The 14,724-nt window shown below is 39.2% G+C and overlaps 1 protein-coding gene across 1 annotated transcript in view; it reads right to left on the reverse strand.

Annotated features, from left to right (window-relative positions):
• Window positions 1-7,456: 7,456 nt before the first annotated feature.
• The window catches only part of TRIP11 (thyroid hormone receptor interactor 11), a 68,328-nt gene continuing 61,060 nt past the window's right edge, over window positions 7,457-14,724 (reverse strand). The window contains exons 20-21 of the mRNA XM_068991011.1: window positions 13,910-14,054; window positions 7,457-10,730 (exon numbers count right to left, since the gene is read on the reverse strand). Of these exons, the coding sequence (XP_068847112.1) occupies window positions 10,510-10,730; window positions 13,910-14,054 (366 nt within the window). The 3' untranslated portion in view covers window positions 7,457-10,509. The remainder of the gene's footprint in view (window positions 10,731-13,909; window positions 14,055-14,724) is intronic.

Genomic DNA, 14,724 nt, shown 5'->3' on the forward strand with positions numbered 1-14,724 from the left:
TAACATATAACCAAGTATAAAATATGAGATCTTTACAAGAAGATTTTAGGTAAGCACACTCTTTGCCATGGGGCCCCACCAGAGCAACACACAAAAAATATAGCTAATAGCATTCTTTTAAGTTGTTATCTCTGTTTCCTTTTGGCCTGTTTGCTTCCCGACACATAATGGATTGAGGTTTGGGGCAAACTTAATATTTTAAATGTAACTTTATAATAGAATGATGTCCAAATTATCTCATTTCCTATTTACGGTCTACACAAAACAAGTGCCTCTCAGATTCTTGAATTTACCAGACCAGTAAAATCAACCCCTTCCCAAATTAGAATATTATTATGCTGTCAGCTTTTAATTGCTAAATAAAATTAAAAATGTATACAACTATCATGTGTCATGTCACCATGTTACACAAAAGAATGGACTTTTAACACCAAAAGTAGGAGAGACTGTGGAAACTTCTCTATGGATGCAGATGGGACGTCAAATTTTAACAAGACTCCCAGAGAATTCTGGAACAGGAGAGGCATACATTATTGGACCATCTCTATTGTTCTACTAAAAGAAGCAAGACTGGCTCTGTAGTTATTACAGTTTTAAGACATGGTATGTGAAAATGCTTTCAAACTGGAAAAGGGAAGTAAGTGAAATGAGAGTTGAAAGTCAATCTTGTGTTGATAATCATTGAAGCTGGTAAAGGGTACACAGGTTCATTCTGCTTCTCTCTCTACTTTTGTGTCTACATCCAAAATGTTAATAAAAAGTTTTAAAAATTCTTTAGAAAATATGGCATAATGTTAAGATTTGATAGAGCTGGGTAATAAGTATATAAGTATTTACTCTGTATCCTTTAAACACTTTCCTTTAATTTTTGCATTTACAATCACTGCTTTGAAGTTTTTGTGGGCTAAATTCAAGACCTAGACCCATGCAGTTTCTCCTAACTGCCTTTTTCCTATGTATGGGTCACACTTTCTTCTTTGCTTCACTCCTAATTTTGGGCTGAAATCTGGACAATTTAGATTATACTTGTAGCCCTAATGATTCTGCTATTTTTCTGATTTTTAAAAACTTGATTGGATTTAAGCTGAGAAATCTGTGTCCCTCAGGAGAGATTGCAACTGCCGATGGCTCTGCTGTTTTTATATTATTTTTATCTTTTGGGGGAGCTTCCCTGGTGGTCCAGTGGTTAAGACTCTGTGCTCCCAATGTTCGGGGCAAGGGTTCAATCCCTGATTGAGGAATTAAGATCCCACGTGCCACAGAGTACGGCGCCCAAAAAAAGCACTGCTGTTTTCATCTTTTTTTCACTCTGGCTTCCCAGAGGGTGCCCTGCATGGCTTAGTGGTCAGTAGAGGCTGTGCTCGTTAAACTCCTCGAGCCCAAATTTTTTCCGTCCATGGCAGTGGATCTGCGTGTGGATTGAGACACTCGCAAAGGCCAGTCTCACGATGCCTTCAGGCTTTCTTCCCACCAGGCTTTCTTGGTTCCCATCAGCCAGGGCCCTCCCATGGCCTCCTCAGTTCCGGGGACTCCCCATTAAATTCCTATTGGTGGGCCACTTTGCCCTGTGTAAAGGGAAGCCTCAGGCTAGCAACACCGGCTTTTCGCCATGTTTCCTTCCCCGTTCACCACCGGTGAGTGACAGTCATGTGCTTTTGCAGCCTCCACCCCGACTCCCGGCCCCCATCATTGAGTTCCTCCCCTTGGGTCACTGGTTTCCATAGCTGACTGGTACTAGAGACACTGGGAGGTCTGGTGAGTGGGGAAGCTGCAGGCAGGAAAGCTACAGATGTCAGTGTTCTTAACCTGTAGCTCTAGAGGGTTTTCAAATATCAATATTTTTCAATCTCTTGTCTGCCGTTGGTCGATTACCAGGGCCCCCAGATGGTTGTTTTTGACCAGTTCAGTTTTATACTTGTTTTTTGTAGGGAGGATTAGCTGACATCTTCACACTGCCCTGCCCAGACGTCCCTCCTAATATCCTTGTTGTCTCTTCTTAAATGTCTAGAATATTTCACACGTACACAGATACAAATTAAAGGATGACAACAGGGGTAAAATTACTTTTCACCATGTAAAACTAGTGTCTGAAGGGAAAAAAACAAAAGTGAGAAGACTTCTAAAAATGGAAGTGTTAATTTCTTCAAGTAGCAATTCTGTGGAGAATTGATGTTTACCATCATCAATATTTTTCAACACAGGAGCTTCAGTTGGCAAGTGCGGTCCTAAAGGGAACTACAGTTTGAATGCCTGTACCCAGACTATTCTAGTAGTAAATTTGCATGAGGCCCTGCAAATGCCTTAGAGAGATGACTTTGAAATGCTTCCAACATTTTTCAAAGACTATACATTCCATATGAGTTTTCAAAAATAAAAAATTACCTCATTAGTCTGCAACTTGTAACTTTATCACCACTATCCCCATTTTATTCACAGAGTGCCTGAAAATCCTTTTATAAAGGGATTAATGTGTTAACTCCTAGATGACATGGTGGTTCTTTAAATACAGCTAAACGGAAGGAGCTGCATAGGAAACCCAAGCAAATCTTTTACTGTCTTTCTAACTTTTTTCTTTCTTTTTTAATATTTACTTTATGTACTTGGCTGCACCAGTGAGATCCTTTAGTTTGGCATATGGGATCTTTTTTAGTTGGGGCATACAAACTCCTGGTTGTGGCATGTGGGATCTAGTTCCCTGACCAGGGATCAAACCCGGGTCCCCTGCATTGGGAGTGTGGAGTCTTAGCCAGTGGACCCCCTAGGAAGTCCCTCAACTCTTTTCTTTAAATGAAATCATATTTCCCTGCAACACCTGGGCTGCTCCTTGCTCTGGGACATGAATGCCCTTTAAATATATCCATTTACCCATGGGTCTAGAGGGCTTGAGACTGATTCACCATTGTTAGAGGGAACTTTCTCACAATATAATGTCCTTCAACATCAAAAATGCCTCATAATTTACAAAATAATATAATGTGTCTCACATTTTTAACAGTCCAAGTATATCTAGAAAACAACTTTACCAAACTCTTAAGTTACATTAAGTTCACAAGTATTTTCAATCACTGAGATTTAATTCTTGAGGGTCAAAAACAGTTCACTGAAGTCTAAGAATATCAGAGGTGAAAAGGAGAGTACATTTGTTAAAAAAAGTCACAGCTGAAAATGATCACAGTCAAAATATCATTATAGTGCAAAGTATTAATTTCTCAACCCAAGAAGGGCTAAAAGGCAGATACACAGCAATAGCCAAGGCAGAAAACCATCTAAGGGTTCAAATATTTGCCTTAAGGGGGATGCATTTATGAACATTCTTGAGTTTTTATCTCCAAAACAAATATCGTTGTAATTATAATGGACTAATAATTTACTGGATGTATTAAATTATAATAACAACACGCCATAAAACTCTCAGATATATGATATATGTTCACATGACCTAAATCCCAAGGATAGGAAAACAAGGTTCAAGTTAGTAATAACTGGTATTCCAATAGAATGGGTTTGGGCAAGAACCGTTTTTTATCTATGTATCCTTCCCAAAAGCACTGACAGATGTTCAAATCTCCCAGCTAGTAACTGCCTCCACCCTACTTTCCTCTCCCATTTATCCCCTTTCCTAACCTGATTTCTCTGAAGAGTTGCCTATAAACACCATCATCACTTGCTCAGCACATACTCAACCTGCTTAACATGACTTTTGTTCCCTCCATTCCATCACTTCTCCAAGTCAAAACCATCAGCTTCCTGAGCCGGTTCCTAAATCTGAGAGCTTCTTCTTACAACGTATCCCATCAGAGCAACAAGCACTTCACGCTTTTTACCTCTCCTTACCTTCTAGAAACAACACTTGGATTCAGTAACACCCCCATCCCTGACATTCTTATCCACTTTTGGGCAGTGATTATCACAACTTCTAACATCTATGTAGAACTACAGACTTTAGTAGGCATTGCCACTAGTGGTACATTTATTCATTTAATAAATATTATGAATGAACATGCTGGATTGTGAAGTCAAGTGGGCCTTAGGAAGCATTACTATGAACAAAGCTAGTGGAGGTCACGGAATTCCTGTTGAGCTATTTAAAATCTTTAAAGATGAAGCTGTTAAAGTACTGTAATTTTGTGAAATAAAGCATCTCAGTTTGTTTCCAAGGCAAACCACTCAATATCACAGTAATCCAAGTCTGTGCCCCAACCACTGATGCTGAAGAAGCTTTAGCTGACCAGTTCTATGAAGACCTATAAGACCTTCCAGAACTAACACCAAAAAAAGATGTCCTTTTCATCACAGGGGATTGGAATACAAAAGTGGGAAATCAAGATACCTGGAGTAACAGGCAAGATTGGCCTTGGGAATATAAAACGAACCAGGGCAAAGGCTAACAGAGTTTTGACAAGAGAACACACTGGTCACAGCACACACCCTCTTCCAACAACACAGTTCTATACATACACATCCCCAGATGGTCGATACCGAAATTAGACTGATTGTATTCTTTGTAGCCAAAGGTGAAGAAGTTCTATAGAGTCAGCAAAAACAAGACCTGGCATTGATTGTGGCTCAGATCATGAGCTCCTTATTGCAAAATTCAGACTTAAATTGAAGAAAGTAGGGAAAACCACGAGGCCATTCAGGTATGACCTTAATCAAATCCCTTATAATTATACAGTAGAAGTGACGAATAGATTCAAGGGATTAGATCTGGTAGACAGAGTGCCTGAAGAACTAGACAGAGATTCATAGCACTTTACAGGAGGCAGTGACCTCACCATCCCAAAGAAAAAGAAATGCCAGAAGGCAAAGTGGTTGTCTAAGGAGGCCTTACAAATAGCTAAGTAAAGAAGAGAGGTGAAGGGCAAGGAAGAAAGGGAAAGATACCAAACTGAATGCCAACTTCCAAAGAATAGCAAGGGGAAACAAGAAACCCTTTTTAAATGAACAATGCAAAGAAATAGAGGAAAACAACAGAATGGGAAAGACTAGAGATCGCTTCAATGGGCGATATCAAGGGAACATTTCATGCAAGGATGGGCAGGATAAAAGACAGAAACGGTAAGGATGTAACAGAAGCAGAAGAGATTAAAAAGAGGTGGCAGGAATACATAGAACTACACAAAAAAAGTCTTAATGACCCAAGCAACCATGATGGTGTGGTCATTCACCTAGAGCCAGACATCCTGGAGTATGAAGTCAAGTGGGCCTTAGGAAGCATCATTACGAAAACTAGTGGAGGTGATGGAATTCCAGCTGAGCTATTTCACATCCTAAAAAGATGATGCTGTGAAAGTGCTGCACTCAGTATGCCAGCAAATTTGGAAAACTCAGCAATGGCCATAGGACTGGAAAAGGTCAGTTTTCATTCCAATCCCAGAGAAGGGCAATACCAAAGAATATTCAAACTACCATAGAATTGGGCTTATTTCACATGCTAGCAAGGTTATGCTCAAAATCCTTCAAACTAGGCTTCAGCAGTAAATGAAGGGAGAACTTCCAGATGTACAAGCTGGGTTTCAAAGAGGCAGAGGAACCAGAAATCAAATTGTGAACACCCGCTGGATCAGAGAAAAAGCAAGGGAATTCCAGAAAAACATCTATGTCTGCTTTATTGACTACACTAAGCCTTTTAATGTATGGGTCACAATAAACTGGATAATTTTTAAAGATATGGGAGTACCAGACCACCTTACCTGTCTCCTGAGAAATCTGTACGCAGGTCAAAAAGCAACAGATAGAACGACTCGTTCCCAGCTGGGAAAGGAGTACGACAAGGCTGTATATTCCACCCTCCTTAACTTACATGCACAGTACATCATGTGAAATGCCAGGCTGGATGAATCACAAGCTAGAATCAAGATTACTGGGAGAAATATCAACAACTTCAGATATGCAGATGATACCACTCTAATGGCAGAAAGTGAAGAGGAACTAAAGAACCTCTTGATGAAGGTAAAAGAGGGGACTGAAAAAGTTGGCTTGAAACTCAACATAAAAAAAAGAAAACAACAACTAAGATCATAGCATCTGGTCCGGTCACTTCATGGTAAATAGAAGGGGGAAAAGTGGAGGCAGTGACGTATTTTCTCTTCTTGGGCTCCAAAATCACAGTGGATGGTAACTGAAGCCATGAAATTAAGATGCCTGCTCCTTGGAAGAAAAGCTATGACAAAACCTAGGCATCATATTGAAAAGCACAGACATCACTTTGCCAACAAAGATCTGTAGAGTCAAAGCTATGGTTTTTTTCAGTAGTTATGTACAGATGCAAGAGTTGGACCATAAAGATGGCTGAGCTCCAAAGAATTGATGCTTTCAAACTGTGGTGCTGGAGAAGACTCTTGAGAGTTCCTTGGACTGCAAAGAGATCAAACCAGTCAATCCTAAAGGAAATCAACCCAGAATATTCACTGGAAGGACTACTGCTGAACCTCCACTACTTCGGCCACCTGATGCCAAGAGTCGACTCATTGGAAAAGACTCTGATGCTGGGAAAGACTGAAGGCAAAAGAAGGAGGGGGAGGCAGGGGATGAGTTTTGTTAGATAACTCAATTATTGTCTGACTGACTCAATGGGCGTGAATTTGAGCAAACTCTGAGAGACAGTGAAGGACACAGGAACCTGGTGTGCTGTAGTCTATAGGGTCGCAGAGTCAGACATGACTTGGGGACTGAACAACAGAAATGAATGAACAGGTCATTTGATCCTTATAACCCCTTAAGCTTAATAGGTGGGCATTATTTTAGAGATAAGAAAAATCAGTTACACAGTGAATGGATTTTGTTCAAGGTCACACAGACAGGTTCAAAATCTGTACTCCAATCCATCTCTCAACTTTAAAACTCATGTTCCTTCCAATCCTACCACAATGAATAGTTAAAAATATACAAGTTCTGGGACTTCCCTGGGAGAAATATCCCTGGTGGTCTAACGGTTAAGACTCCAAAGGGGCAGAAGGGGCAGGGATTCAATCCCTGGTCAAGGAACTAGGATCCCACATGTTACAAAGTGCAGCCATAAAACCAAATGAACAAAAAAAACCCAAGTTCCACATCTAAGAAAAACTGAGTACATAGCCGATCATTCTGCAGAAAAACCAAGAGCCCACTGATGCATACTATCACCTCTGGGAAAAAAAGGCCTGGCTAAAACCTCTCAGATCCTCTTTGCACACATAACCTTGAACATCTATTAAACTGTTCATAGTTAACATTTCCAAAGCTCAAACACTATCCTAACACCAGACATCCGGTGAACACGTGAAGATATTAGCGTCAGTAGTTCATCAACTGCTGCTATAAACAACATGTGTAAGTCATTTCTCCCCCTTCTAAAGAAAAAGTCAGCAGCTGTTTGCTAAAAAAGTTTTTCTTTTTTATTGTGGATGAAGACATTGCCAGTTTACATATATCATTTTTATTTGGACCAGTTTTTCTGCTTTGCAGTGCTCCTGAGAAATTCAGAAATGCACTGCTTTAGTTCCATAAAATACAACCCAGTGTTAAGGTTGGACTGTAAATATTCCATAAGATATTTCCCTAAAAGTCAAAAGACAACTTATCAGTTTTAACTCGAGAAACCATAAGTTAGACAGTAAAGACTGGCAAATAATCACAAATGTCAGATCATTAAAAGTACCATTATTTTTTCCACAAAAGTGAAAGTTTTTTTCCATAGGAATATATAAATGTGACTTGATGTTTACAAAATTAAAGGTTAATTTTTATTAACAGAAGATGTTTTAGATACTTTGATATATGAAAAACTTCATTAGCCTTAAAAATAAAATTAATATGCCCTAAGTATGGTACATAATAGTGCTTTATTAACAATTCTTATTTCTCTCTTGTTCCTGAAGCATTGTTGTTTTGTTTCCCATCTACTGATTGGAAAAGTATTTTGACTTTTTCCTCCTTTCAACTGTCCATTAAAAGGTTAAAATAAATTAGAGGCTTTATTTGAGGGGGATAGTTAATATTTAATTGGATGGTTTTAAGAAAGTCAATCCTTTTCCCCCAGGTTTTTGTTGTTTAGTTTTTGACTCAATAATGGCAGGAACTAAAAAATAACCATGAAATACAGTATTATACTAAAATCAAATCCAATGGCTGGATGAATTTTCTACTACAATAAAGCAGTTGAAAACCATTAGGAATGTTGTGGAAAACTGTGGCAGCGATGGTAGAATTCAACCACAAATTTTAGTAAGTTCCTAGAGGAATAAACAGTAAAATTACTGTAGTTAAAGTTCTGCAATAAAATTAGCATTAGCAATATCCAACTGCCAACATCAGAATTATATGCTTCATCACTATATGATTACTAAGAAGATTCCTTGAGCAGATGGTTCATCTCTGACACAACTTAATTCAGAAAAGTAGATGAGTTGTGTCTGGTTTGGATCAACAACACTTAGTATGCATACCAGTGAGCTATAGTTTCGATGATGATACAATTGAAACATTAGGTACTGCAGCATTAGGACAAGGTCACATACTTTTAAAACAGCAGCCATGTAAGGTCATGTTGGGATGTTTAGATATGCAATCCACCCACAACAGCTTTCCAACTTCTGTTAAGCTACGGGGTGAGCAGGGATAGGCTGTTTGGAAGCAAGAAAGGAAATACTGAAAATATCATAAAAGGCATTTAAAATATGATGACATGCTACTTAAACCCACCATGCATCTCCTTTCCAAATTAAAAGAGGAAAATTTTTTCTGTTATTATATGCCTTCAAAATAAAGGATCACGTTGTCTTTTCATTTTTTTAAACTGAGAAACTTTTATTTCAGATGCTCCACACTGAAATGAAAATTCAATGGCAAGCAGCAAATAATTTAGGATGGTCAGTGAAAGTATCTTTGAAAGGACCTTATAAAACCTAAGAGTAATCATTTCATAGAGAAACAATAGTGGACAAAACGGACAGGAGGCAGTTTGATAGTTCTAATATAGAACTGGTATGACAACTTCCTTTAAAGTATACTAAATAAAGAATGGCAATATAAATAAGTTAGCCAAGGAGACAGGGGACGTTCTGAAGCAGCAATGTCTAAGTTACTAGATTTTCCAGAAAAACAAGCTTTATCTAGCAGCACGTGGCGACTTCCAATCCTCTAAATACAGTACAAAGTATACAGTAATCACAGCAAAGTTTACAAACAGCCAAATCTGGCCCTGGCCAGAGCCAGGCCTATTTACATATTTGGATTAGTATCATTTTCATCTTTCCTTATTATACAGATGTTTCTATTTTAAAGGCATACTGAAATTTACAAAATTTGCAAAGAAATGTCTTTAAATGTACAACTTCAACAACTAATACAAACATGAACATCCTGATATAATTAAATTCCAAGTCAGGATTTTTATGAGGGGTTTATAAAAGAATTAAAGGGATACTCCCTCACCGTTACTTTCCAAACACCCAGTGCTGGTGCTGCCCAAGTGATCTCACTGCCCTTGTGACTGTGAAGATGACAGGCGACCCCTGGGTGGCCGTCCCTCTCACGTCAACACCTCAGACAGAGGCAGGAGATGGTGTATCTAGGGATATTGCTGATTATAGTTCTGTAAATGCAGCTGTACAATGTAACACTTAGATCAAAGTTGTGAGTAGGGGTGTGGAGACATTTTAAGATGGTATCTTTAAAGAGACACTTTAGCTCTTAAAGTGAAACCATACAGTGACAATATGTACTTAACAGTGAAAAGGAAGAAGCATCTGATAGGTTCAGCAATGTAGAAGGATCTCAGGGAATTATGATGAGTGAAAAAAGGCCATCTCAAAAGGTTACATTGTACGATTCCAGTGAATGGCACTCTTGAAATGACAAAATTATACAGGAGCATTGCGAGGGGCTGCCAGAAGGTAAGGAGCCGGGAAGGAAGAGGTGGCTATGACTGTGAATGAGGGGCGCATGGGGGTCCTGGATGAAACCGTGCTGTCTCTCTGCTCAGTCTACAGAGAGCCAAACAGCACGCCTTCTACCTCAGGACACCTGTCGCCTCCCAGGGACAACCTTGCTCTTGGCCTAAAGATAAATAATATGCTTTAGATCAATTTTTACACTATGTGGATAAGCCACTACTATTTTCTGCTCCCCCCCTCCTTTTTTTTGGTAAATGTACTGATTATCTTTAAAAGATAACTATACATCTCTAGTTTAAATGAGCTTGAAAAGGAAAGAACTGATATATAGCTACTAGTATTTTTGTCTTTTTATTTTTCTTACTTTTGTAAATTAAAATTAAAAAGAATGTTTCTAGCTTAAGTTAGGTCAAATGAGACGGGGAAAAAAGGAGATAAGATAGCAAACACTTCCTCCTTTAACTCTTGCAATTTCTAAAAGCATTAAGAATATTAGTATTAAATTTAGAGAAAGTATAACTGCAGACAAATACATGACTTTTTCCAAAGGCCACTTTGTGATAAAGTATGTACATAGTGTTCATGGTTTTTTTCTTTAAAGTGCTATGTGTGTCATCTCTGGCTTGAGAATAATCTATTGCTTTAAAAGGTCTTTCAGCACAACTCCAGCACTGTTGTCCGGCGATACTGGCAAAGGCGTAAATGTGGGCAGAACGTCTGAGATGGGTTTCAAAAGGAGATGCCCAGGTCCACCGGGTCCAAGTCCAGCTGGGTTAATGAGAGGCACAGCTGCAGAGCGGGGAGCCAAGAATGGATTCACATCTGTTCTTCTACCAGCCCTGGATTCCGCTGTATCTAGATGACAAAACAAGGATGATTTAGTCTCCCACGTATTATCTGGTCACTGGTATACATGTGTTTTAGGTTCTGAGATTTGGCCCCCAAATAAATGTAACTTATACGCTGCTAGGTTCTGGATCTGATAAGCTGGGTGTCTATCAAACATAGAAGGTGAAAGAAGCAATAAATAAGAGAAAGGAATGAGAGAGAGAAATATTTGTATGTAGAGCTAATATTATTAAACACATTAGCATCGCTGTCTTATACTTAATACCAGTTATGTGTGTTGTACTGTGTGCTGAAAGGGGTAATTGCTCAGTTGTGTCTGATTCTTTGTGATCCCACAGACTTAGCCCACCAGGCTCCTCTGTCTATAGAATCTTCAGGCAAGAACACTGGAGTGGGTTGCCATTCCTTTCTCCAGGGGATCTTCTCAGTCTAAGGATCGAACCCAAGTGTCCTGCACTGCAGGAAGATTCTTTATCATCTGAGCCACCAGGGAATTCCAATCTACATGGAATGAGGTAGGGAAGGAGAGATGCAATCAGGTAGAGACCTGTGCACCTGGAGGGGACAAAGAAGAGGAAGGGGATTACACAGGCAAAGATACTCTCTGGGGAGTGAGCCATTTGAACCATGTAGGGAGCTTCCCAGTTCTGGGGATTAATGTCATTTATTATAACAACAGTTTTCTAAAAAGTGTTTCCTATGTTGCCAGGCAAATTCTATCTAACCATTTGAAAGATGGGAGGACTTGAGAACTTGTTTTGCCCAAATAATTAAAATGGCCCTGAAAAAAATTGGCACCCATATTATAATAACATCAGATTTAATATTAATTTACCAAAACAAAAAGCAATGTATGTATTACATTAAACGGTCATCTTTTAGACAATCAAAGGTTTAAAAACAATTCTCATTAGATTATTTTTCTGTGAAGTCAGGCTGAATAATTAAGTTTTTACTGGAACAGCACTTAGTTTATGCCCTAAAGTCTTAGTGGACAGAATTCTGCTTTATTACCCAAGGCCATTAACAACTTCTTTGTTCAGAGACAAGCAACCCCTCAAAGACACCAGCTTCAGTGATGGGAAACTAAAATAAAAGAGGCCTCTCAAACAAAGGAAGCATTGAGACAAATGTACCAAATCTACTTATCACTGAGCACCCTTGGGTCCGCAAGCTGTACTTTTCCCTGTGAATGACGATTTTCCAAACTCTGAAATAGCTACATGGTAAGCTCTGGCTTTTGTCTCTGAGCAACACAAATCAAGCTGGGCATGTGACCTGATAACTGAAGTGGGGAGGTGTACGAAAGAAGAGGAGAGGAAAGAAGGGGAAGGGCAGGGGCAGGAGCGGGGGAAGGGAGACCCCGCCAAAACAAATTTTAGAATCTTGAAAGATGCTAAAACTGGGGTTTTCCTGGTGGCTTAGTGGTAAAGAATCCACCTACCAATGCAGGAGACAGGTTAGATCTCTGGCCCAGGAAGATTCCACATGCCTTGGAGCAACTAAGTCCGCACGCGGCAACTACTGAGCCTGCGCTCTAGAGCCCAGGAGGCGCAGTTACTGAAGCCCGTGTGCCCCGGAGCCTGTGCTCCACAATAACAGGAGCCCCCGCGATGAGAAGCCCGCGAACGGCAACAAAGAGCAGCCCCTGCGCGCTGCACCTAGAGACAAGCCTGCAGCAGTGAAGACGCAGCACAGCCAGAAACTAACTAAAGGAAGACTAAAATCCAGTATGCAAGAAAACCTGTTTTTAGCATAGTCTACACATTAAAGTTAAGACTTTTCTAAAGCCTAAATTTAGCAGACAAACATTTAAAATAATTTTACTACTTTCACTTTCTAGAAAAGTTCAGGAAAATAGAAATATTCATCTAAGTAAGGACTAAAGAAGGCTTCCCTGGTGGCTCAGAGAGTAAAGCATCTGTCTGCAATGCAGGAGACCCAGGTTCGATGCCCAGGTTGAGAAGATCCCCTGGAAAAGGAAATGGCAGCCCACTTCAGTACTCTTGCTTGGAAAATCCCATGGATGGAGGAGCCTGGTAGGCTACAATCCCTGGGTCACAAAGAGTTGGACACGACTAAACAACTCCTGAGAGCTGAGAGAAGGACTAAAAAAGTTCTTAAAATTTCAGAATATAAATTCAGTATTTTATTCACATTTAAGTACTGAGCAAGTGACATAAACTTGAGAGTATATAATATGTACCTTTACAGTCTAGCTAGCAAACATGTTAGTCTATTAAAATATGAAGATTTCAGATAAAACATATAGCCCTTCCAATAAATAATCTGTACAGAGTCTAACGGGCTTTCCTAGTGGCTCCAACTGTAAAGAATCCACCTGCAATGCAGGAGACCCGGGTTTGATTCCTGGGTTGGGAATATTCCCTGGAGATGGGAATGGCAACCCACTCCAGGGGGAAATCCCATGGACAGAGGAGCCTGAAGGGCTACAGTCCACTGGCTCGCAAAGAGTCAGACACAACCGAGCAACTCAACACGCACGTGCATGGGAACAGAGAGTCTAACGGATGATACTTCAATTTGAACTCAAGAGACTTGACTGCATGCCAACACAGGGGATGTGAATAGCATAAATAAGATCCTTACAACCTAGCAGGATAGAAAACTACATCCACATATCGTAGAACCACCAAACCCTTTGCTTTCAGGCAGGCCTTTCAACATATAAGAACTCTTCACAATGTTCTTGGATGTCTGAGCTAGTTTACTAAACTGCTCTTGTAAATATTATTAACATACCAACTTTGGTTACTGAGTGTACTACTCAGATTATCACATGGAAAAAAATCTTTCTCTAACTATATAAACTATAATTCTAACTCTGATTAGCAATAAGCACTATTAGTGAGAAAGGAAAACGGGTGAACAAAGGTTTACCAAGCACTCCCAAGAATAATTCAAGGTGGCTTATGCAGAGAGATAATTATTCCTATAAAGGGAAAATATTTCATATTGCTTAAATTAACCTAAGCTAATTAAATATCAGATTGCTATAAGAATATATATATACGAAGCCAAAATCTAATGCCTTCCTGGAATTTTGGAAGAAGTCATTGCACATTTTCAAAAACATTAAAACTTCAGTTGGTATCACTGTAAAACATAATCATGAATCATCAACTTTTTAAATTGTAGAAAAGAAAATAAGTATCTGATTTTACCTTTAAAACTTTCTGGTGTACCTGTATCTGGTTTTCTCCTTCCTGGTGAATCTAGAGGTTTCATATCATGAACAGAAAGCTTGGGTGGTGGAACAGATGGATGAGATTCTGTTTCTAGAAATTTAACAAACAGTTCTGAAAAAGACTAAGAAAAAATATTTTGGATATTAGGCAGATAATAAAATTATATTCACTACAACTAAGAAACTGTACCAGCTATTCTAATTCATATTAAAAACTAGTCATGCTATCTGATCATTTCTTTATAAGCCAGCCTTATGAACAATTAAGTGTTGCTACTCTAACTGATACACAGGTATCGACAGAAAACAAGCATCAAATAATCACATTTTTCTACAGTAGCACCCAATCAACGAGTACAGTAAAAGGTCACCAGTAATATCATTATCAGATTAAAATAATGTAGTGTAGAACTTTCCATTTTATGCCACTCAATTTAAGAGTTCTTTCACCAGCTTCAGGTAGGTCACCTAGCCTCAGTTTCCTCTTTAGTTAAAAATAAATACATACATACATACATAAAGAAGTAAACTCCACATTCCAACTCACAGTGGTACTCAACTCAATTAATACTCATTTTAAGCCTACTGTATACCAGGGGTCATGTTTCCATGTTAATTAACTGCTACCTCCTACCGGAATGTCAGTTTTTTTGAAGAAAAGCACTTCATTCATCTGGTGTGTAGCTTGCACTCTCCATGCTCAGAACAGTCTGACACACAGCAGGTGCTCGATAAGCATTCAACTGGCTCAGTGACTACATAGATTACATACAGGCATAAAACAGAGCCTCT

This window comes from Capricornis sumatraensis, chromosome 19, assembly GCF_032405125.1.
Source record: "Capricornis sumatraensis isolate serow.1 chromosome 19, serow.2, whole genome shotgun sequence".
NCBI classification, from domain to species: domain Eukaryota; kingdom Metazoa; phylum Chordata; class Mammalia; order Artiodactyla; family Bovidae; genus Capricornis; species Capricornis sumatraensis.